This window comes from Cyprinus carpio, chromosome B23, assembly GCF_018340385.1.
Source record: "Cyprinus carpio isolate SPL01 chromosome B23, ASM1834038v1, whole genome shotgun sequence".
Taxonomy (NCBI): Eukaryota; Metazoa; Chordata; class Actinopteri; order Cypriniformes; family Cyprinidae; genus Cyprinus; species Cyprinus carpio.
Genome location: NC_056619.1, coordinates 16,470,619 through 16,496,831, shown reverse-complemented (window position 1 = coordinate 16,496,831; position 26,213 = coordinate 16,470,619). Strand labels below are relative to the sequence as shown.

The 26,213-nt window shown below is 36.6% G+C and overlaps 1 protein-coding gene across 8 annotated transcripts in view; it reads left to right on the top strand.

Moving 5' to 3' along the window:
- The first annotated feature begins 779 nt into the window (after window positions 1-779).
- LOC109056841 (adenylate cyclase type 6-like) overlaps window positions 780-26,213 on the top strand; it is a 37,070-nt gene continuing 11,636 nt past the window's right edge. The window contains exons 1-9 of one of the 8 annotated variants that reach the window (XM_042750131.1): window positions 780-996; window positions 3,685-3,881; window positions 4,446-5,334; window positions 22,095-22,244; window positions 23,058-23,179; window positions 24,057-24,168; window positions 24,840-24,967; window positions 25,061-25,219; window positions 26,043-26,184. In XM_042750131.1, the coding sequence (XP_042606065.1) occupies window positions 4,447-5,334; window positions 22,095-22,244; window positions 23,058-23,179; window positions 24,057-24,168; window positions 24,840-24,967; window positions 25,061-25,219; window positions 26,043-26,184 (1,701 nt within the window). In that variant the 5' untranslated portion in view covers window positions 780-996; window positions 3,685-3,881; window position 4,446. Of the gene's footprint in view, window positions 997-1,064; window positions 1,213-3,681; window positions 3,882-4,445; window positions 5,335-20,629; window positions 20,852-21,048; window positions 21,186-22,094; window positions 22,245-23,057; window positions 23,180-24,056; window positions 24,169-24,839; window positions 24,968-25,060; window positions 25,220-26,042; window positions 26,185-26,213 lie in introns of those variants that run through there. The other 7 variants (XM_042750130.1, XM_042750133.1, XM_042750132.1 and 4 more) reach the window with 7 other exon arrangements.

Below are 26,213 nucleotides of genomic sequence, written 5' to 3'. Positions count from 1 at the left end.
TGGATTTTTGACTTTCATGATCTGTAAGCTAAAAGTTAAAACAACAACCAATTTTCTTTTTAATGTTTTACTTTACATGTAATGAATATGAAATGTTACAACAAAAACAAAATAACTTTTATATGATATTATAATTTTTTGAAATGCACCTGTATGTCTTTATAGGTAGTGTACAATCTGTAAAAACACCAAAACTGGACAAAAATTATGAATAATGAAAACATTTTTATTGCTAATAGCAATATATATATATATATATATATATATATATATATAAAAATCATTTCAGGGCATTTTTTCCCAATTTTCAAATAAGATTTTTCTTGTTAAAAATCACACTTGTTTCAATCATGATAAAAAAAAAAATATAACTAATATTTTCTTTGAATTTTCATTTTTGAATTTTATTTTTACTTTTCTAAATCTAGATGTAAAATTCTCAATTCAGTCTTGCAAGTGTACAACCCTTGTTTTTCATAGTGGGGACTTTCCATAAAATGTTCTACTTTTTACACTAAACTAACACCTTATGTCTAACAACATTCTTACCCCTACATCGAAACCTTTTCTTTAATTTCTACGGTTTCATTTCTATTTAGCATGTTTATTAAGCCTGCCCTCTGGTATTTGGGCTGGTCTCCACAACGTCAAAAATGTACAGGGTTTTACTGTCTATGTGGAGACATTTGCTCCCCACAATGTAGGCAACACACACACACACACACACACACACACACACACACACACACACACACACACACACACACACACACACAAACAGAGGGTGCACCTCTAGGGGGACTCCAGACTTCAGTGGATAGTAGCAGCGCGTGAAGAAGCATAAAGACGAACGTGACTGTATCAGCAGCGTGCGCGAGAATGTAACCATCGCCCAGTCAGTCACTCGCAGTTAAACACGCTCTCGGTCAAGCGACAGTTCCACTCCGTGATTTCGCGATTGAAGCACGTTGCGCTGCTGATTCATGGGGGCTTTCGGTGAGTGCTGCTTGTCCTACGGATGTGCTTTCGCTTACTCTTGAAATGTGTGCTTGTTTTGCAGTGTGTTGTGGGGCTTGTTAGCAGCGGCGGCAGCGGCGTAAGAACCTCGGGCAACATGTTACAGTTGCAGCAGTCGTTGATGAAAGCGAATTTACTGTAGAGTAAGGATATGTAGCTGCGTTTGTCTTTTAAGATCAGTCTCTTCACGATCAGGTATGTTGCGCTTTCAGTAACCTTACTGCAAAGGGGTTCTATAATGCACTGCACTAGAAACCAGACACATTCTCTATGTTTCGGAGTTTGTTTATGGTGATTACTTGTTTAGCAACTGTGGCAGCATTTAAATGTAGTGTGACTAAATCATGCCATTGCACTGGATAGGTCATGAGATAGTCTTTCAGTGTAACTCTCGGAGACTCTCATGGTATTGCTATTGAGGTATAGACACATTCTAGGTAGGATACACTGACTTAATTTATCATATCTCTGTTTTTGTATGTATTTTTGTGTGTGAGGTGTTAAAGTAAAGGCTTTTTCTTCTGTCAGACATTACTGTTTATAGTTTTACTGCAGCAAGTTAAATGTTTTATCATCCCTTACTTTTTTCTCATGTCAGTGCTGAATGAATGGTTGAATCTTCCTGCCAAGTTAAATTAGGGCTTGCAATCGAATGTGAAGCCACAATGTCTCCAGAGTGGGATCCATGAAGGAAAAACCAGCCTGTGTTTCCCACAGACCACCGTAACTTTATTTAGATAGCTGTGTTTGATTTTGATCAATAATACACATTTTGCCTTTCAAGCTTACGCATTAAAGGGGAGTTGAATTTTGAAATGTATTTTTGACATGTAGATGGTTCTTATTCCACAATTATTATTTTTTTCTGCAAGACTGTAGCCTAAAAGTATGTTTTAGAGAAAGTGTTTAGCTTGGAACTGTCAACATTTCTATTAGGTTTTTCAGAACTAACACATTTTTGACTAGTTCATTTTAATGAATTAGAAAGACAATGTATAAATTGTGTGTGCACGCATAATATAAATAAATAAATAAATAAATAAATATATATACACACACACATACACCGGGGTGCCACTAGCAATTTTGGGCCCTATGAAAATGAGAAGAAAATGAAGTTGGGCCCCCTAACCGCACCCATTCCGCACCAAACATACAAGCCAACCTAGTTATCCAAATCTTTGTCTGCAATTTAATATTACTGACCTATTATTATTTTTGCATTTGACCACTAGGTATCAGTATTTAGTCAGAGACCTACCCATAGCGACGGAATATATTTTATCTCGGGGCGGGGCTTGATGTTGAAGGGCGGGGCTGCGGTTTTAGCTCAATAATATTTTTCAATTTTTTCTTTAATATTTGTATTAAGGGGATTTTACTAAATATGAACTAAATTATGCACCAGTTATCTAATATCAGGATGCCTATATAGCCCTATATATAAATACATATAAACCGTTTCTTGCAGAGTGAGAACTTAAAACATAAAGCACGATACTTGTATCAGGTTATTCATAGATATATTTTCAGACATTATGGGGTGGGGGATTTTGCCGGAAATGCTGAAAAAAGCCGTAATTTTGTTTTATTTGTTACTCTTTGGTAGATACATTTATAATTTCTATTGCATTACTACTAGTACTGTTACTGCTAATAAAACAGGTCTCTGGGGGCCCCAAAAGTGCGTGGACCCTTAAAATCATCCTAACTTCCCTCTCTTAGCGGCACCCCTGTGTGTGTGTGTATCTATCTAGCTATATATGGAGAGTTCAGATGGAGCCTGAGAAAAATGGTAATTTTAGAAGAAAATTTCAGATGGCATATATATGTATGTATGTATGTATGTATGTATGTATGTGTGTGTGTGTAATTGGAAAAAATGTAAAAACAAAAATATTTTTAGATGAATTCCATGCTAAAACTTTTTGATGTAATTGTGGTTAAAATCTGTATTTCAAAGTTAAATTGGAGTTGGTTACGTCTTATTTCATTTCCAGACAGTTCTTAAAAAATCATTTGAAGTCACTAATGCAGCTGACATGAGGTAAAGTGGTGACTCATCTGAGCAAATTTGGGGAAGCATGGACAATTTAATCTAAATTACAGAACGTTGACTTATGATGACACACGGGCCATAAGTCCTTTGTTGTCAGACAGCAAGCAAGAAACTGGCCTGTGTTTATATTGTGGGAAAACGTTCCTGTCTTTTGTGGTTAGCTTTGAATGCCTTGTCCTAGGCATTTGGACAGTCAGATTAACCTAAGTCTTTTCAAACATTTGTATTTGTGATGCTCTTTTTTTTTCCCTTTGTGCATTCGTAGGTTTACTGTGAGATTGATTGGACGCTTTTAGCATCAGTCTGTTCTTCTAGCTATAGAGTATTTCCTCTTATTTTATTTTCAGCTCTTTTAATTTGCTCTCATGTGAACTAACATTTCTGAGAAAGCAGAATAGCCGGTTAATTACATCTCGAAATCAATACTCTTTATTAACCCATTGAGGCATAAACATGAATAAACACATATTAATGTCAACAGCGAATTCAGCAACAGCTATTAGCGGTAATCAGACACTGATAATCTTAGAGAGGTTTGTCTTGTGCCTTTTTTCTTTTTATCACTCTTCACTCATGCTGCATGTGCTCTATTTGTATTGTACCAGCAGACTCAGGTGGCTGAGAGATGCAGAGATCTTGGCGCTATACGAGGATTTTCTGTTGACCCTGTGCTTAAGTGGGTGTCGTGGAACTTGACAAACCCTGTGCTCAGAAAAATGCTGGTAATATTAGCTCTCTACACTAGAGTAAATGCAGTGCCTTGCTAAAAAGAGCAGTGCCACCACACAAAGGGGAAGCCACACAGGTAAGTCGACCTCGCTAAACAACTTGGCAGCTTTCACTGAGTAAATACGCTACCAGTTAAAAGTTTAAACATAGTTGGTCGACTTTGCTTCTCATGATTCTAAAAACCTTTTGATCTAAAATTCATGCTTAAATACTTGGAATTAATTGTGTAGGCAAATATAAATAGCAATTATGTAGGAATTTAGAAGGAAAAGCATGGTAAATCCTTCAGTATTGTCTAAAATAAGTGGAATGGCCAACAATTATAGTGTCAGTTATATTTTTAGAAATATCAAAATGTAGAAATTTTTAGAAATCTAGTTATATTTTTAGAAATATAGAAATGTAGAAATTTTTAGAAATCTAGTTATGTTTTTAAGAATGAGCTTTTGAAGTTTTCAAGAAAGATATTTTGTATAGTGTGTTTATAGTAAGTTTAATTGTGTATATTTTATTATTTTTGACATGAATATAGCCTTTGATGCTGATATGACAAATGAAATAAATAAACGATATAATATATGCTTATTGACTTATTTTTAAGCAGGTTTTCTTTTCTTATGGACCTTCTTTTTGCTTTTAGAATGTCTTGGGTCAATGGCTTTAAAGCTGCAAGAGTGGACAACCATAAAACGGCATGGGGTGAGCGCAATGGCAGGAAGTCAAGGCGTAAAAGGGGCTCGTCCCTGTGCAACCCGCGCTACATGAGCTGTCTACGGGACCCCGAGTCTATGGAGCCCCCGTCGCAACACTACTCCCGTGCGGCAGGGGGTGCCACCAGCAGCAACTTCAGCACACGCTGCGTTTGGCAGGAAGACCATTATGGCAGGAAGGGTGATGTGGGTCTGAGAGCCGTGGACCTGGCTTTTGAAGATTCTGAGACGAGGCAAACAAAAGATGGCGAGGACCCTGATGATGGCGGAGAGGAGAGGAAGGGTCCCGACAGGTGTTTTTTGACTTGCTTATTGCATCTGGCTCACGTTTTTCAGTCCAAGAAGTTTAAGTCGGCCAAGCTCGAGCGACTATATCAACGGTACTTCTTCAGGCTCAACCAGAGCTCTCTTATGATGCTCATGGGGGTCCTGGTTGTGGTTTGCGGGGTTATGCTGGCGTTCCACTGCGTCCAAGGTCCACCAGATGTGGCGTTTGCCTCGGTGCTCTCCGTAGCCATGGGCCTGTTCTTAGCCTTGATGGTGGTGTGTAACAGAAACGGCTTCCACCAGGACTACATGTGGATCGTGAGCTATTTGGTCATGGCGGTGTTAGTGGTGGTACAGGCATTTGGCTTGTTGATGGTGGATCCACCCAGTGCGTCTGAAGGGATATGGTGGACGGTGTTCTTCATCTACATCATCTACACACTGCTGCCAGTGCGAATGAGGGCAGCTGTGATCACTGGAGCCGTGCTGTCAACAATTCATATGATTATGGCATGGAGACTCAACCTTGAGGATTACTTCCTTACTAAACAGGTATGTGTATGCTTCTGATACAATGAAAATGAAAAGAGAAATATTTCACACAAATATGAAAATTAGGCTGTTATTTACTTAACCTCCTATTGTTCAAAACCTGTTGTATGCTGTTTTTTGTATGTATGTCAAGCTCCAAAAAGGACAAAAAAGACCATAAATGCACCATTAAAGTGCTCCATACGACTTATGCATGATATTCCAAGTATTCTGAAGCCATATGAATGAAAAACAGGCCTAAATGTGTTAATTTAATTTTTAGTCATTTTAAAAATAGTTATAATTATTTATTATTTACTGATTGCTCATCCTCAAAGCTTGCATATTTCCTATTATTTATTTATTATTTAAGCTGTATTTATTTATTTATTTTCTTTTTACAGTTTTGACACTGTGTAAATAAGGCTACTTAATAGGATGCTACATTTTATTCTCAACTGAGAATTAGATGTGAGCTTCAGTTGCATATACAGTTTTATGATGGTTTATTGGTGCTTTTTTTATGTTTTTGTCCTTTTTGAGCTTGTCAGTTTTGGACTGTGTAAAAATGCATTAAAAAATGTTCCACAGAAAATAATAACAGCATATGAATTTAAAACAGCATGAAGGTGAGATAATAAAGACAGAATATTTAGTGTGGGTGAATTATTCCTTTAATATACAGGAAAATGTCCAGCATGAGAGATTTGTATTTTTTTGGTATGCGTGTATTAGCACTAGAACTCTTTGAAGAAAAGAATTGCACATTATTTACACCACATGTTGCAACGCCACAGTGGTGGAGAATTAGTGCCAAGTAACTGATCAGTTGAAGGCACAATCTTTCACTTCTCCAAATTCTTTGGAGTCACAGAGTTCAGTGAATAATTGGTTATTGTTTGAAAGCTTTGATTGTTTCAGTACTTTTAAAGGAATGCCTGGCATTCAGTTTCAGTTTCAGACTGCAGTGTAGATGGATCATAGTTAGCAAAATTCTCTTCCCTTTTAAAACTTTGCTTAGTCCTTCACTGCTCTTAATATGATGCATTTAACATGCAATGTTTCCATGCAGGGCCTAAAATGCGTCTATTGTGTCAGCTCTACATTCGATGTGATCTAGTGCTGACTCTGTTAATACTGGTTCAGTGAGCTTGGGCTTTTGCGTGTTTGCTCCTTAGACAGCTGGGCTGTGGGCTCTCTACTTGGCACTCAGCATGATAGGAAATGGATTGGGATAATGGCTGCTGATCGACTCAGACCGTGGCCCGGAGCATGTACTTGTAGATTCTCGTCATAGACATGTGGGATAGGTTCCAGCCCTGTGGGCAATCAATGCAGGAAGTCCATTGGTTGTGTGGCTGCTTAGTGCCTTATATAAATGCTCTCTCGCAAAGAGCAAGCAAGGTATGCCTCTATGTTTGCTCTGTGATCTTTTGTTCTTAAAGTACATTGATGAGAAAAGTCTTGTGTTGAGGATGGTAGGAGTTGTTTAGTATTCTTGTAGTTTACAAATGTAGAGTGTCCGGACAGTTTTATTACAAGAACTGTATAATATCCTGTATAATATACACTTCAGTTCAAAAGTTTGGGAGTCAGTAAAATTTTCTTTTTTTAATGAATACATTTATTAATCAAGGGTGCATTAAAATAATTAAAACAGACTTTTATAATACAAAAGATTTCTATTTCAAATAAATGCTGTTTTTTTTTAAAAACTTACTATTCATCAAATAATCTTGAAAAAAGTATTGATTTAGACAAAAAATATTAAGCATCTGATATATACAATTAGAAATGTTACTTGAGTGCCAAATCAGCATATTTAATTATTTTCAAGGAAACAAAGTGCTATTGTGATATTGTATAAAATTATACTTTTTTGTCTAAACACACACACACACACACACACACACACACACACACACACACTAGAAACTATATGAATGCTATTAAGAATTAATTAAATTAGTTTAGGACTGAATATTGCTAAATATTACATTTATTACAATTGTCAGATTAACTTCACAGATCTAAATTTGCATCTCTTCAAGATATACAGTAATTAAATATCTATCTATAACTTTTCTGTTTGAATGTGTAAGAAACCCAAAGATTATTTCAGTACATTTAACAAGAAAATACTATTTCAGTATTTCTACTTCGAATTTTCATGTTTAATTCAATGTGTTACTTGCCATTTCTTTGTATTTGTTTGTGAAATTTACTGGCAATTTCTTCACCAATTTTATTTAGTGTTGTATCGTAGACATCACAAAAAATGAATACCTTTGGATTATGTTTAATAATGGGAATTTAATTTACAGCAGGTGATTTGAAGTTGTCTTGATATGTAATACTTTGGGTAATACTTTAATGTATCATTGATATGTATTATTATTTAATACTTCGGGTGTTTAAAGTAATACATGCTAAAAAGTGACATGTACAAACCCTCTCTCAGAAAGCTCATCTACTGTTCATTCCCTTTATCTCTCTCCCTTCTCCATTCTGTCTGTCCCCCACCATCCCTCTCACACCCCTGCACTCCTTCTCGCTGTGCTGTTTGCGTGTCCCTCCGAGGATGACCAGCAGTGCAGTGCAGATAGAGCAGGTCAGTGGGCGATCGCCAGCGGGACAATAGCTGTCTTTGTGAAGATACACACTGATGGGGTGGTGTGGGGTGGAATGTGGTGACAGGAATGGCTGGGGATCGACAGAATGAAACCGCGCTGGACTGACGTGCTGGGCTGAAAAAAGACAGCCAGCCCAGGCCTTTCTTTCGTTTGCTCTCTCTGTCTGTCTCTCTCACTCACTTGTAGTCACGAATTCCCTTTTCACAACAGGGCTCATGAGATGGCCCTCAGTCGTGGAAGCCACAGAGGCTTTATGTGCATGGCATGCCCCTGTGTGGGTGAAAAGCTCCATACTGCTGCTCTCTTAAAGTTCTGGGCTGAATGCAGGGAGGGGAGGTATTTAATAGATTTTGTTGTGTAGATCTTGGTAATTGACATGAAGTACTTTTGGAAAGTTGGTACGTCCTGCGGTGTGCCATACTATAGCTCATCTAAAAGGTCTTTTATTATTATGGTTTTTATATTAAATAAACATAAGACAATTCAAGACAGTTATAAGGCAAATCAAGCAGTTTTCTGCAAGTGAATGGGCCAAATGCATTGTCATACTGCTCTGAAATCCATTAATAATCCTTAATAAATGAGAGATTACACATAATATTTTGTGCTTAATAATGTATATAATATTTTGTAAAAAAACATCAAGACCTTTTAAATGAACTAGGCAAGGCAAAAAGTAAATGGTAAAATGGTGACTTTAAATTAAAAAAAATTATTTGTGACCAGAGTGATTAGTTTTTTTTTTTTTTTTTTAATAAAAATTGTATGACTGCGATTTATGCAGCTTATCTTATGCAATGACGTTACTTAGGCCACACAGACTTTTGGATAATGTTATTCATTAACTAAATAATAATAGCATTAAGTTTTGGATTTGGTATGTAATGCTCAGTTTTCACAATTTATTAACTTCCCAATAGATATCAAATCAAATTGATAAGTTAAAAAAAAAAAAAAAAAAAAGATTAGATGTTAATTAAAAAAAGTCACATTATGGACAATTGCCCACTTGCAGCTGTGTATGAATACAAATGTAAGGCAGAAGCCATTCTTCAAATGGAAAATATGTTAGATCACTTGGTCCAACTGCTTACTGGCAGGTGTTGGACTGTTTATGTCCTGAATTTTGGCTTTGGCAAGTGATGAACAGTTTTCACTTATTCAGTCAATTCCCAAACATGTCAATATAAAATCAATAAAAAAAAAGTTAGTTAAGAAAGTCACATTATGAAGAACTGCCAACTTGCAGCTTAATATGGATAAAAGTGTAAAGCCAAGCCCGCCGTTCAAATGGAAAATATGTTTGGTCACCTGGTCGGACTGCTTATTGGCAGGCATGGGACTGTTTCTGTCCCGAGATGCAAGATTTTTGGTTGTCATATAGAGAGGCGGCAAACACTGTGATTTCACTGGCACTCTGTGACTCCAGTCTATGAGCGCACCTGTTCTGTGGCTTTTGTTCCAACATTGTCCCGTGGGGTTAAACTAGGCTCATGAAGAGACCAGCAAATTAGAGACATAAATGTAACACCTTTTTCAGAGACACCAAGCTGAATGTGTTATTTTTAGCCCAAGACCTGGTTACACGCTTGTGTATAGTAGCTAAATTAACTAATCCATAGCCGGATACACTAGATATATAGACTTCATTGATTCCTAAAACTGATTTAAGCAAAATTCCAGGGAAATTTGTGGCAATGAAAATAAACATTGACTTTATACTCTGTGAAATTGTTCTGAAATTAGTTTTTGTTAGCATACATCAACTTAATACCTGTTATTGTGTGAACAGAAAAGAGCAGTTTTAGCCAGATACCTGTAGCATGTATGATAGCTAGCTCAGGGGGAAAAACCTGTTTGTACAATGCTATGAGTTGTTTGGAGATGCGTTAGAGATGCGCTGATGGTCATTCCACTGCAGCAAAGAAACAGATAACTGCACTTGAGTGTTTGAGTATCACAAGTTTTAACAGTACATCAAGGTCTTAAGAAGAATGCATTTGTTGATGAAGAATGCATGTGTTTAGATACACTCATGAGCTCAGTCCTGGCAGTATTTGAAGAGTATTTTAATTTAAAAAAATTTTTTTTGGCCCTATATGACAATATAAATGTCACTTTTTTTAATTTTATAACATCAAACATTGAAGGTCACATGCAACATGTTGAAATTAAAAAAATTCTGTTATTTACTCACTCTTATGTCATCCCGAACTCGTATAACTTTCTTTCTGGATCACAAAATAATTTTTGATGTCCCTTTTTTTTATCTCTTTTCATTGAGGTCAGTGAGGTCCATTGTTATTTTGAATCCCATTGACTTTCATTGTATGAATAAAAGCAGTTGCAACATTCTTCAAAATATCTTCTTTTGTGTTCCCCTGAAGAAAGAAAGGTTTATAACAACATGAGGGTAAGTAAATGATGACAGAACTTTCATTTTTGGGTGAACCGTCACTTTAAGGAACAGGAATGTCTAATTGGAATTTGATTCAGAATCACTCAATTTATTATGATCCTCATCTCCAGTCTTTTTAAATCAAACTTCATTTTAGAGATGCCTAACAACATTGCCATAAAGTGCAAAGCTAACAAACACAAGTCTCAAAATTGTAGTGCCAACAGCTGTTTTGCCTGCTGAGCGATCAATCAAAACTTCTGCTAATCTTAAGATTAGCGTTTGCTTTGCCCTCAGCGGTGTGACCACTATGCCTGACTAATCAGTGCAGGATGTGTCATTAATTAGGATTTAATGATAAGTGCAATGTTTCACTCGATATGCATGTGATGATAAAGGTAATAATAATAGCATGGCTAATAATAACATTTCAATGGCGGACCACATTAAGGCCTGTAATAGTCTAGCAGACACTCTATGGTTTCCTAATAACCGGGGCTTTCTCTCAGAACAAATACTGGGTTTTAGCACAGTGGCTGCCAAATGTCATGTATTAGGATTCCAATAATGGTGGTAAACTTTAATTAACATGGCACACAGGCTGTGGTTCTTTTTCGCCCTTTGTTTATTTTCTCTAGTATTTCACTGTGTGTGTTGTTTTCTGATTTTAAGAGACAAAAACTGGAAAAGGGTTAGAAAAACAAACTAAGGAGAGAATAATATGGTGAGTCATAACATTTCACTAAAGTTTACCCCCCAAAAAAATTTAATTAAAACTCTGCTGTGCTCTGCAGGCAAAGGCCATTGAGTTCTCTATGCCTTCTCACTTTAGAACAGAAAAATGCATACAAAAAAGCACAAAAGTAATTCATAATGACGTAAACTTTTTTTTTTCTCATTCAAAGCTAGCATTTGGATTCAAATATAGAGCACAAGTTGACCACGTTTTATGCTGCTTTTCTGTCATTCTTTTGTTTGTTATTTCATGGAAAAGAGCAGCCTGCACAGTTGTCAGGATCTCTTCTTTTGTGTTTCACAAGTCATACAGGTTTTTAATGACACAAGTGATTCAATCCTTTTATAATTAGAGAATGGAGATTGTTACGATGTTTTATCAGGTTTATTTTCACACTCCTTTGACATCTAAATCTAATCATCTCAGATTATTCAAGTATTGATGTGCCTTTAAAGTGTTGTCTCTTATTCTTGTCTTTTCGTCTGAGGAAACTATTGATTTCCACTCTTCTTCGTCTCCTCTATGTTTTCCACCTTTGTACCTTTAGGTCTGTCTCTTTCAGTGTATGTTTCATTGCACAGGGACCAATTGATGTTTTGTGGGATTTCAGGCCATCTTTTTTTGGATTCAGGCCATTGTGGCGACCTGTGTGCTTTTGCTGTGCATTGGAGAATTGAGGACTCTAAAAGAACTCTTTAGGTGGATTTTAGAGCCGTATGGCATTGCATTTGGCTCATTTGCTTGTAGAAAATTGCATGATTTGCCTCGGCAATTGTCATCACAGCCGCAAAGCTCAAATTCTGTGACTTGAACTGCTTAGAGCTCAGTCTCTATAATCCTTAGATTAGGATGGCTTCACTTTCCTGCCATTTTTATTTTGGATTACTTGTGTATTTGTGTGTTTGCTGTTCGATTTGAATTTGTCAGGCTCTACCCAGTGTCATTTTGCCCTTTCCAAGTTCATCATAATGATAAAAAAATCCTGACAATGTGCTTTGAGATCTCTCAGGAACATGGCGGTTCCCTGTGAGAACTTTCTCTTAAACCAGTTTCTCTGTGTATTTATGTAAACAATGCATAATGTCCATGCTGGGGAGGCGGCTGTCACGTGCCTGTCACTGTGCTTGTCTGACCTTGTGTGCTTGTGACAGACAAGCTCGGTGGAGTCCTGGAGCACTTTGGTACAGTGCTTAGAATAGAAATGAGGAACACATTTATTTTATTTTTTGACTTCAGATGTAACATCAATGAGTCTCTTTTTCATTTGTGTTTTTATCAGGAAATTTCCGTTAACCAAAATGAAATTGAGCTATTGACTTATCCTTATGTTGTTATCCTTTTTGTCAGAGCAAAGGAGGTTTTTAAAAGATTTTAAAATTGATGACAGTTTTTAGTAACCACAGGCTTTTATAGCCATACAATACCTTGAATTGTATAATAATATAACTGATTCATATAATTGTAAAATTTTGGATGATCTTGCACTCTGGCTGATATACACTACTGTTTTTGAAAGAAGTGTCTCGTGTTCACCAAGTCTGCATTTATGTCATGGAAAAATACAAATATTACAATTTCAAATACTGTTTTCTGTTTTTAAATATTTTAAAATGTAGTTTATTCCTGTGATGACAAAGCTGAATTTTCAGCAGCCATTACTCATGTCTTCAGTGACACATGATCCTTCACAAATCATTCTAATATACTAATTTGGTGCTCAAGGAACATTTTTAATTCATTCAATTTAATACAATTAATTTCTTTCCCTTTATTTATTTACTCATCCCAAACATTTGGAAGGTGGTGTTAACCAATAATTATTTTCATGTTATAGCCAGTATTAAACTTATATACTATTTCGTCTAACTAAATGTTAAAATAAAACAATAAAAATAAGTACATTTAGGCATCATAACATTATAATGTGCACTTTTATGAAATGTCTTCTTTGTGTTCCACTTTAAAACATTACAGCATGAGGGTGAGTAATTAATGACAGAATTTAAATTTAACGTTTCCTTTAACTATTAGGCGTAAACAAATGGGTGAAAAAACTCAAATTTTCTGTCTCATACACTGAAGCTTTTTGGGTCAGTGCTAATTTGTGGGTTTGTTTGGATCCTAGTTTGTTTTCCCTTGGCTTTCTGTTTGTGATCATTTGTATACAGCTGTCACATGTCCTGAACCCAAAGGCATCAAGCCTATTGTACTATCGCTGAATATGTCTAATTCACAGCTGTTTTTTTTTTAGATAATTATTGTGCTATAATAGGCGAATGCATCTTTTGCCATACTGAGGGCACTTTTCATAGTCTGGAATCACATGACTGACTCTGTGGCCTATTTGTAAATTTGCTCTTTCTTCAGGCTGACATGGTAATTCATCAGGGGCCCGGGGCCTCAAACTATTATGAATGATAAAGAAATAAACCATCCCTTAGTAGAACCTAGAGAAAGTGCCTTTGATTCTACATGACCTGCATATGGGCTTCATATTCCTTCCTATATTTGTCTTAAGAGGGAGCAAACTTTAACCTTTACCTCATTTCGCTTGCACAACGAATGCTTTTTCAAATGTTTATGAGTGGACTTCAAATCCTCATAAACTACAATTTATTTGCCATAAATCGTAGCTTAAAAAGCCTGGTAATAAAGTTGCATTTCATATGCCTGCTTTTGACTGCCATAGGGATGACGAGACCTCAGTAGATATGACAAGTCCATCTGAGGTCAAAGATGTTTTAATAAGTTTGCCTTTCCAGGAATTTTCTTGGTAAGGCAGTTCACAGACCACCCTTAAACCTTAAAAGCCTTCTCATTCATGCTACAAACACACCAGCAGCATCCGACATTCTCTTCAAATAAACATAATGATTAAATTCTGGATGTAGGCCTCAATGGACCTTTAACTAAATCCTAGCATAAGGTCCTGCGCGTATATGTGTGTATACAACATTACGTTTCTGGGCTGAGTTCCAGTGCGAGTAGGGCTTTGGCTTTCTTATGTAACAGCCCTGTGAAACCAGAGCTTTCGCTTGACGGTGACTTCCCAGAAACGGACTGTTTTGCCTACTTATCTCTATTCATTTAGATGCTCTGCCTCCTCTCTTTTTTCTTTCTAACTCATTCTCCACCACTCCTCCTGCTCTAATTCTCTCTGATATTGTTGTTTGCTCTGTGCAGTGGCTCCTGAGATCAGAACTGGAAGATAGAGAGTTGATCCTTATGGTATAGCAGCTGTATATAGAGGGCTTCTGTGGATTTTGACCCATGGAATGGTTTTTAAAGGAATAGTTCACCTAAAAATGAAGTATCTGTCTTAGTTTACTCACCCTCATGTCATTTGGTACAGAAAATGATTGTTTCTTTTGTGAAACACAAAAATGATGTTTGGCAGAATGTCTAAGCAGCTCTTTTCCATAAAGTGACAATGGTGACCAATTAGTTTCATTAAATAACCACTTAAATTTCAGTTGGAATGACATGAGAGTGAGTATGTGCAGACCATTTTCATTTTGGGGAGAACTATCCCTTTAAGAGTATTTTTTTAGGTTAGCACTGTCATTCAATTCTCTGCACTTAGGAGGTGTATTCACACTGAATCAGTTTGCAGAATTAGTCACACAAAATTAGTTGCAGTGTGAGTCAGTGCTTTGCTGAAATCTTTTTTTGTGCTATAGGAGTGCTATAGAGGTCTGTGGTGAAGTTTAAAGAAATACTTTAGTTTTTCAAAATTAATAAATAACATTTAATTTAATAGTTAAATTAAACATTTCAAATATTAAAAAGAAATAATTAAAAATGTATTCTGATAAATAAAAATAATAAAATTAAATTTATATACATAAAAAAACATCTCGCAGTACAATAAATGCAATGTTTTTATTAAGAGAGAGAAAAAAGCAATGCTAAATATTTTTCACATAATATTTTAAAACATTTAAAATAAGCAAACAAACAATAAATCTAACAGTATAGTACTACTGTGAACAAAATATAAACTGTTTTTTTTAAATAATATTTTACACATTTATAATGTTAATTTTTCATAGTATAAATTTGGTATTTTTACATTAAAGTATTTGACATTTTTGGATGGTGGTCCCTTGCACAAGAAAGGATCCATGGCATCTAAAAGACTCCTGATGTAGGCAACCCTGAGGAGCCATGATGCACTATTAATTTAATAACACTGTTATATGTAAATCTTTAGCAATTCCCAAAAATGAATATGCATTGTTCATGCTTGTTTTTAATAATAATGTTGACATGCCTAAATTCACTTGTAGCATTTAAAATGTTTCCCATTCTTTTGGGAAACAGAGTAGCTGTGTCCCACTGTATGTTTTGTGCATTCGATTCAATATCAGACAAATCAGGCAAATCACAGGAAGATGACAGCACTTAAACCAAAAACACACAACTAAGAACCTTCCATGCAATGTTTAAGTGTTATGTCCATTTCACACTGCATGTGTAAGTGAAAGCAGTTCACATGTGTCTAGTGTGAAATGGGCTTTAGTGAGGCATTTGGAGTGCTGACATGGCATAGAAGGAGGTCAAGAGCTGGTAATCAGTGTTTCTGTCTCTGAGAGCGTGTTAAGGGGCCCTATAGCTCAAGGGCTTTCAGGACTCTGTAGCTCACAGCACTGAATGTCAAGACATCACGTTCTTCCTTGAGGAAGCTCTGTTGTATTGTGCCAGGACTGAGATGCTATATGGGTGGGGTTCATAGAAAAAGTCTCCCAATGATTGTTTTCCAGATTATCCTATTAGGGAAGATGGTTGATGAAGAGGGCCATTAGCATTCGGCTTTGTTTTGAAAATCTTTCTTTGTCTCTGAGAGAAATGCATTTATGTTTTAAAATCATGTTTCAGAAGTATTTCTTTCTTTATCTATTGCATGGCCTTGGTCCAGATTAGCTGAGCCCATTGTGTTTGGTGCCATTTTTTCCTCAAAGATCACTCTGTGAGACTCAGCTGAGACCAATTTTATCTTGGCCCAGACTATGACTTAGTTCAGTGCCAAAAAGACCAAAGTCCAAGTCCTAATCTTTCTCCCTTTTCTTTTCTTTTCTTTTCTTTTCTTTTCTTTTCTTTTCTTTTTTTTTCTTTCCTTTTCCTTTCCTTTCCTTTCCTTTCCTTTTCCTTTCCTTTCCTTTCCTTTCCTTTCCTTTCCTTTCCTTTCCTTTCCTTTCCTTTCCTTTCCTTTCCTTTCCTTTCCTTTCCTTTCCTTTCCTTTCCTATCTATTAATTATTTTATTCTTTTACTCCTCCCCTCTAGTCCACTTTGCTTTTTTCATTTGTCTTCCTATCTTCCTTGATTTCACTTTTTAAAAATGAAATGTATTATTTTAAAGGGCACCTATTATGCCTCTTTTTACAAGATATAATATTGGTCTTGGGTGTTTGCAGAATTTGTCTGAAGTTTCAGCCCAAAATACCCAACAGATCATTTATTATAATAGCTGGAAAATTTCATTTTTGGGGTGTGTCTATAAAAGAGCTGTTTTGGAGTGTATCACTTTAAATGCAAATTAGCTGCATGCCCATCTCCAGAAGAGGGCGTAGCGAATACATCTCTCTGCATTGCATACCTACAGCAATAAACAGCTGGTAGAAGCAACATAACAGAGTGAGAGAACCGGCAAACATACGGGAATCCAAATGCACTGAAAGTGGGACGAAACAGCAAAATGTTAAAGAGCTCGCGTTGAACTGACCTGTCATCGGCACGGATCAGTTGAGTGAGCCACGCGACCAAACAAATATCGTGCTACGAACAACACAAACTAATCTCACAAGCATGGCACTGATCAGTTAAAAAATAATGAATGTACGAAAACAAATACAGTTAAAGCAGTCAGCACTATAATGACATGACATTCACAAAGGAGTCTGGAGTGATTCACGTATTTAGGTAGATTTTGAGGCGCATTAGCTTGAAAAATGAAAGTAATCCACTGCGTTCTCAGCAGCTCAGATGTAGGGAGAAAATGTCTTACATCCAAACACAGAGCACCGGGATTGCTTGCGAGACATTACAGCTGCTCGAGCGCAGAGAAAATGGAGGACAGCGTACAACCGCTGAGGGCGGAAACTATAGCAATGCAGGGCTGTCAATCAACCCCGTGGCCTGGCCCTATACAATGTGACGTCACACTGCATGAGAATCAAAACGGCAGGCCTAGTGAAACTGACTTGGTTTAAAGGGGATTAAAAATTGGGAGTGGGTGGAGTTTTATCATATAGGGTGGTTGTGTTCGCAAACTGCCAACACACATTTATCCAAACACCATGTAAAAGTGGATTTTGCATAATAGGTGCCCTTTAAACTAAAACAATTTAGCTAAGAAAAAAACACTTTTTCCCCTTCCTTTTCTCTCTCTTTTTCTTCCATTTATTTTTTTTCTTGTCATTTATTTTTTCCTTCTTCCCTTCTTCATTACTTCCTTTGTTCCAACAAAGTGACAAAGTGAACTGAGAGTAAATCCACCCTAGCACAAGTCATGTTTGACAAAGTTAATCGTCTGGAAGTGACACCACTCCCCATATAACTTGATGTTTTCAACTTGCAGTTGCCAAGACAGCAACAACATCTGGATGAATTTCTGCTCTAGTCTTAAATCATGTGACCCACAGCACATTTAAATCCTAAATGCTGTCATTATTTCATAGTAATGTAATCGCTTCATAGCCAGTGAAATATATCTGCATCATTCAGAGAAGATGGCAAGAGCTTCTCTTGATCACACACAGAGTATAAATATTTCTATTGTTAGTCTAGATTTCTTTTTGTTTCTCAGACTTTATCTCCTTCACATTTGCTAACCTTGTGGCACAGCTAAATTGTGCTATATAATCAGAAGAAAGTTCAGTTTCTGACCTTATAAGACAATGTTTAGACTCTTTGAAATTAAGAGTCCCTGTTAAAGAGGAAGGCACTAAGTGTTTCTATGAATAGAATCCCACCATCCCTCACTCTTGCCACACCAGCCCTGCTACATACAATGTGTTTCAACAACATTATGAGCGGTATGTTTTGGGACAAATGCAGAAATTGTGTGTACTGTATACAAATTCTTACCCACAAGCAGAAAAGTTCTTGCTTGAGTGTAAGAGAAGGTTTCAGATGTTCATGTGGATTTGTTTTGGCTTTATGCTTGTCAGTTCAGGTCAGCTTTATTATGAGGATTAAATAAAACAGCACTGTCTTTATTCTATGACATTTCTAAACACACAGTCATCTAACACAGAGGCTGACTGCTCCATGTGTGGCTCATTGTCTCACACACACACACACGCGCGCTCAGTGAATGATCTGACAGTCTCATTTAATCAGTTTTGCTGTGAGGTAAAAGCATGTGACATTTATTCTGTCAGATCTGTCAGCTCAAATGTCAACCGCTTTTTTAAATTTACTGATATGATCTGCTCTCAGTCAGTGTGATATAGATGAATCGAGGGGGCTGCTGTATATTGGATGTTACACAAATAAAACGGGGGCTTGTTGCAGTGTATGCTAATACTAACTGTTGATGGTGTTTCTGGTCAAAAAATGCTGTTCTTTTGAACTTTCTATTCATCAAATAATTCTGAAAAAAAGTATCACAGTTTCCACATAATGTTAAGCAGCACAACTGTTGTCAGCATTTATAATAATAACAATAATAATAAAGTGTTTCTTGAGCAGCAAATCAGCAGATTAGAATGATTTCTGAAGGATCAAGTGATACAGAAACTGGAGTAATTTGATGCTGAAAATTCAGTTTTGCCATCATAGCAGTAATTTACATTTCACAATATATTAAAATAGGATGGAATATATTAAAAAGGCTGTTAAAGTAAAGTTTTTTTTACTTTTATTGGTAGTGTATTTGGAATGTATATTGTGTATTCTCAAATGCTACATCACTGATAGTGTTTTCAAAAAACATCAGCCTATGCTTTTCTATTGTTCTTCTTTTAAATTAATGAACAATATGCATTTAATTAAAAGCAAGATTAAAAATAATTACTCACCAAGTGCTTACATGGAATCCCATTAGAAAATGAAACTGCCGCCATTAGGATAATTCACACATGCAACTGTTGTGTCTATATGAAGACCATCTCATTTTTATAATTTCAAATCCAGAAAATCAAGTGATGAAAGTCTAATAAACAGGCCCTTCTGTGAGGAAAATGCAGTCTGCCAGCACACTAATACAGGTCTGATATGAAGTATGACTCTAATAAGAATCAGATATACTTTATGAATCGAAATATTGCTAAATGGGAAAGCTGAAAGCTTATGACACATGCACAGAATCACCCAATGTATTTTGTTGTCAGTTTAGGTGAGGAATTCTGTGGCAGATTGATCAAAGAGGAATCAAATATTCTAGTAGTACTTTGCTAGTTGACTAGTTAGGTTACTCGCCTAATTCTGCACATCCCATTGCAGGCTTTTTCTGGCCACACATGGCGAATTAGCAATCTGTCGTGTTTGTGGCCACATCCTCACATTTTCCATGTGTAATCAGCTCGGTGGTTTGGACCGTTGGTGTTAGTGAGTCCTGCCTTTTTTAGTTTTGGAACACTTGTGCTAATGGACCACACAACCCACCTTAATGCTAAAATTACGCAAACCATCTGAGCAAATGGATGCCTGATGGGCCTGGCTTTTCTTCCTGAACTCTAAAATCTGAAGATGTTTGCACATTCACTCTAGGGGCACTTGAAAGAGGGAGTGGAGCTATTTTTCTGAAGCTCTGTGCCATTTCTTGTCAAGTGGATAAATAAAGACCGTTCCTCTTCGGCAAAGAACAAAACACTTGTTTCAGAGAAATGGGCCTCAACAAATTCTCTCAGGCAAACTGTTTCTGACTGATGGAAAATGATGACTGTTTGCTTGGGTTGTGGACAGTAGAAGCGTACTCTTACACGTGATAATCACGTATTGAGCTTGTGTGTTGTTCACTGTCATATTCAATATTTCAACTCCTGTTATGACCATGTAAACCGGATAACATATCTATATCAGGATACCAGGAAGAGACAGGACATTGTCCACATGAAGCAGAACTCAAGCAACAGGAATTACAATTTAATAAATGGTGGAGAATAAATGGTGTTTAATGGTCTTAAAATAGGCTTGACTTTATTTATGTAAAAATAGCCTATAATTTCTTTTAATTTGTGACATGTGACCTGGATATGTTTTTGTAAGATTAACTTGTGCAAAAATGGCATCCATATTATACCCATTACTAGGGCTGGGCGATATATCTAACGATATAATCATGCACATCTAGTCAGTAAAGCCGGTTCCCTGATTAGTGCTAAATCGCCATCACCTGCTTTCAAATGGAGCGGCATTTAATAGACAGAGCCGTAGATCACTGACAAGCTACGCAATATCGCATTCATTATCGAAGGCGATACATCTGTGATAATGAACCCGATATTGCGTAGCTTGTCAGTGATCTACGGCTCTGTATATTAAATGCCGCTCCATTTGAAAGCAGGTGATGGCGATTTAGTGGTAATCAGGGAACCAGATTTACTGACTAGATGCGCATGATCATATCGTTAGATATATCGCCCAGCCCTACCCATTACGCAATTCTCAGAAACTATTTGCAGTAAAACCGAAAACCATCTTCAGTTCTCTTAAACAGACAGGTTTGACCGCATACCATCTAATCCCCAGATACTTGCACTGATGTAGAGATAAAAGACCTGAAACACAAAGCTGGTTGCTGGATGCTTTTCATATTACTGCAGAAAGTAGGCCTAACACCTTATACTATCACATTAATTGGTCTTCAGCTGTGTGGACCATTTCTGTGCGCTTTGTGTTGTGTTTGTTTAAATGTCAACTGCTGATGGCACTGAAATGCTGAAGAATGATTGAAAATGATAAGCAGCTTCAGTGATTGGCTCACAAGAATCAATATTTCTTTTTTCCCCTGATAAATGCGCAGGAAACTGGCTGTTGGTGGAGGACGAGGGATGAAGTGACTTTTACTTCTGGACAAAAACTTTTTCCACTGTTCACTTTTCAGAGATAGGGATTGCCAGGCGTTTATTTTCAGTGTTTGGAAGCAACTTGATTCATGCAGTATGTCTTTTTGATACAGAATCTTTCCACACTCTGTTGGAGTTCAAATTGCTTCTCTTATAAATCCCTGAAATTTTGTATGATTGATTTTAGCTTGAATGCTGACAGCCTGACAGTACCTCACCCCAACTCTGTGAAGTTCATGGCTGTTTCATTGTGGTCTTAATGTTTTGTGTTTATTCCTGATAGATGCTCATAGATCAAGTGGATTGAAGAGAATGAGTGAGGACATTTAGGACACGAGTCACCTTTTTTGCCATTAAATAAGCCCAAAAATGTTCATGATATGTAGTCAGACATAGTTAAATTAGAAAGACATCAATCTTTCTTGGTTTCCCTCTGAACTGGAAAAGATTTACTACTGGCTGACTGAGTCTTTTTCCCCCCCAAACAGATGTGCAGAGCATAGGCATGTTTATTTATCATCAATATGTGTGTGTATATAATTGATATATTGTGTGTGTTTGTTTAACATACACAAAAATCAAGTGCCATCGAAATCTAAAAACATTCTTAAATATTTAAAATAAATATTTAAAAAATATTAAAATGTTGTTAAATATTAAAACATTTTATATTGTACTTTTAAATCATTTTATTCAATTTATTAAAAAATATTTCATTTGATTTCTCCAGACCATTGTCAATCAATATGTCAGTCAGAAAACCATGTGTGTTATGAAGGTACAATTTTAATTGAAGTTAAATGGCCTGGGTAATAATCATGAGCCGAGTCTATACATTTCATCCAAAATTCAGCTTAAAAATCATGTCTGCACACACTTTTAAAGAAAAGTGAGACCCGTGGTGATCTCTACCATGGATTGCAAACAAAAATAGTCAAACCTTTTCTCACATCTCACATCCAAAATTCCTAATTTTATTTCTCTTCTCTTTTTCTCTGTGCAGTTATGTGCCAATGCGATGATTTTCCTGTGCACCAACATCATTGGCATCTGCACACACTACCCAGCAGAGGTGTCTCAGAGACAGGCCTTTAAGGAGACCAGAGGATACATCCAAGCCAGAATACACCTTCAGAGAGAGAACCAGCAGCAGGTTGGCAAGCGCTCGAATAAACAAACACACCTACCCAACCGACACTTGTTTACCTCATGAGTGTGCATGAAGCATGCTGATAACATGCTGTGCTTTAGCTCTTAGTAAAACCTTGTGAGAAAACTTACAGCTTTAAATTCATCCTTTAAAGCACCACTGTGTCAAACATACACAAAGCTTTAAAACATTGAGTCAAGTTAATGTTTGTAAAAATATCTTATTATATAGAAAATCAAAATTTTCTAGTCCTAGAGATTTGTTTTTAAATATAGTCTAAATTATAATAAAGTATATATTGTGTGTGTGTGTGTGTATTTGACATTTAATATATATTTTTCTAGTGTGAAATATTGCATTGTCTAGATATTGTTCAGTGTTAGTATCTTTATCTCTATAAAATGATTATGTTAGTCCTTATCAAGTGTCCAGTGATTGTAAAATTTTGCGAAGGCATATATATATATACACACACACACACACACACACACACACACACAATACTGTATAAATACAAATTAGAAACTACTGATAAATTACATTTGTATAGAGATCTAGTCTATATATACAAATACATTTGATATCATAAAAATAAAAAAGTTTTTATATACACAGATATTTTCATAGATAGGTTTGTGTATGTATATGTATGTGCATATGTGTTGAGCATAGCTATGTGTTTGTGTATTTTATCCCCTAAAATCTTGAAAGTTCATAAAAAAAAAAAATCCAAAAGTTATGTCAACCATCCACATATACGTTTATGTGTACATATACATACACATGCTCACTGGTGTCATCTCAAACCTGATCCAGGAGCGCCTGCTGCTCTCTGTGTTGCCAAGGCACGTTGCCATGGAGATGAAGGCAGACATCAACGCTAAGAAAGAGGATATGATGTTCCACAAGATCTACATCCAGAAGCACGACAACGTCAGGTACACAAATGCCAAGAGCAGCACATGGTGTCATACAGATACGGTTGCCAAAGTTGTCCTCACACCTCCAGTATGAGAACCGACAGTGTTATAACACTCAGTCCCCACGTGATTGAAGCAGGCGACAAGTCTGAATAAACACAGACACATTAGACACTGATACCGCTTAAGGTTATCTTTCCCAAGGCTAAAGCGATGTTGAATGCTTAAACGCAGATTAGCGTACTCGCTAGTCCTTGAGACGTGACTTTTCTGTCTTTTTTTTTTTCTTTTTTCTTCTCTCAGGGTCAAGTTGGGTTATGGCTGCTTGTTATGATGTACCAGAAGTTACACAATCAATTAACAGAAAGCTGCGTGAAATGACAGCAATCCACTTTAGTAAATCAGTTACAAGTTTAAAGCGTCTGGAATACAACACGTTGTCCTGCATAATCCCAGCCAGCTCGAAGCATCTGTGCTAGGAAAACTTGGATGTGTGAAAATGCTAAATGTCACAGACTGTGTAGGGATCCTACTTTCCAAATGTTCTGAATTTTATCAGCCATTTATGAAGGCAGCAGTGCCATCTGTTGTCGCACGATAATGCGTCCGTACCGTGTGTCCATTCTGTCATGTCTTAAATTGTAGTTGATGACCATCTATCCTCCTCATGGCTAGGAAGCCTTTAAGGACACCGACCGAGTCCTGCTTTTTCTAATTGAAGGATAGACTGAAGTATTGAGAGTGGCCAGACTCTATTCAGAAAGTGAACTGAATCAATGTTTTTTCTCGGTTAGCCCATCAAACCAACTTCAGTGACCCAGACAAGGTGCTTGGTGATTATTGACCTCATTTTCTCTGTCTGTCTGTCTTTGTCTTCTCTCTGTTCTCGCGCCAGTATCCTGTTTGCGGACATCGAGGGCTTCACTAGTTTGGCGTCTCAGTGCACGGCTCAGGAGCTTGTGATGACCCTTAATGAGCTTTTTGCTCGCTTTGATAAATTGGCTTGGGTAAGTGGACAACATGAATTCATTTTTAGTGTTACTATTAAAAAAAAAAACTATTTTCATGTTAATGAGTTAAACTGATAGTAGTAGTATCAGTAGATATATAACAGATTAATAAGTATAAACAAGTTAAAAACCAGTTATATTATTATAATTTATATTGTTTTAAAAATGTTAATGTTGCCATGAATATAGCCATTGTTGTTGATATGATGTCAAAACAAACAAACATACATGCATACATACATGAATGTGCCTTTTTGTTAATAAAGTTTTGTTTCAAAAAATTTCAGTAAAGCAAGTTTTAAATGCTAGAAGTGATTCATAAAGTGTCATGTAAATATGGATAATTATTTTGACATTTGCAGTTTACATTTATTACAGTTATTGCTTATTTATTAGTGTTTTTGAAGTTAAACTTTATGTGAGCGCGAGATGACAGCAAATGTAATCTTTATGTCAAAAAATAGGCAATGAACATGCACGATTTAATGTGGTTACACTTTATTTTAAGGTGTCCTTGTTACAGTGTAATTATGCATTTAAGTACTGAGTAATATTAATTAACTACATGTACTTACTATATGGTTAGGCTTAGCATCATAACATCCTATTAGGGAGGATTTCCGCAATAACAGTTGCATAAATGTGCTGTGTTATGTCTGAATTCTTAGGAAAACCACTGTCTGCGGATCAAGATCCTGGGGGACTGTTATTACTGTGTGTCTGGACTTCCGGAGGCAAGGGCAGATCATGCGCACTGCTGTGTGGAGATGGGAGTGGACATGATTGAGGCCATCTCGTACGTTGTTCTTCACATCATTTTCTATATCGATCCCTCTTCCTCATCAACACATTTTTCAATTAAAACACATGCGTGTTGCTACATGTGCAGATTGGTGCGAGAGGTCACAGGAGTGAATGTGAACATGCGCGTGGGAATACATAGCGGCCGTGTGCACTGCGGGGTGCTCGGCCTACGCAAATGGCAGTTTGATGTCTGGTCCAACGATGTCACACTGGCCAACCAGATGGAGGCGGGAGGTCAAGCAGGGTAAAAGTGAACACCACCCATCAAAAATGTGATCAGTAATACGTTTTCTATTCAAAGTTGGCTGTAAAAGATGTAGAGATTTGTGTTAGAGGAGTAGTTCACCCAAACATGAAAATTTGCTGAAAATGTGTTCACCCTCAGGCCTTCCAAAATGTAGATGCATTTGTATTTTGAGATTTGGAGAAATGTAGCATTTCATCACTTGCTCACCAATGGACCCTCTGTAGTGAATGGGTGCCATCAGAATGAGAGACCAAACAGTTGATAAAACAGTTGACTTCATTCCATCAGTTAATATCTTGTGAAGTGAAAAGCTGAGTGTTTATAATAAACAAATCCATCATTAAGATGTTTTTAACTTTAAACCTTCACTTTTGGCTAAAATAAGTCCTCAATCCATAATATTGCTTTCTCCAGTGAAAACAGTCATCTTGTCTTAATCAGAAGGGAATTATTCATAGATTAAGCACCGCTTACAAACAAAAACAGTTTAAAATATTTCTAAGCACACATGTTGGTGGATTTTGAAGGACTTTTTCACTGGAGGAAGCATTATTGTGGATTAGGCGCTCGTATTTATACTTGTGAATTATTATATTTTTATTAGCTGTTTGGACTCTCATTCTGACGGCACCCATTCACTGCAGACGATCTATTGGTGAGCAAGTGATGTAATGCTACATTTTAACAAATGTTTCTATGAAAAACAAACTCCTCTATGTCTTAGATGGCTTTAGGGTGAGTAAATTTGCAGCAAGTTTTCATTTATTTAGTGAAATATTCCCTTTCGTATTAAAACTTCTACTGTTGTGAATGTTTACAGGCGGATCCACATCACCAAAGCCACACTGCAGTATTTAAATGGTGACTATGAAGTGGAACCAGGTTTTGGAGGGGAGAGAAATGCATACTTGAAAGACAACAACATAGAGACCTTTTTTGTCCTGGGCTGCAGTCAAAAAAGGGTCAGTGAAATGTAATCATTTGGACATTG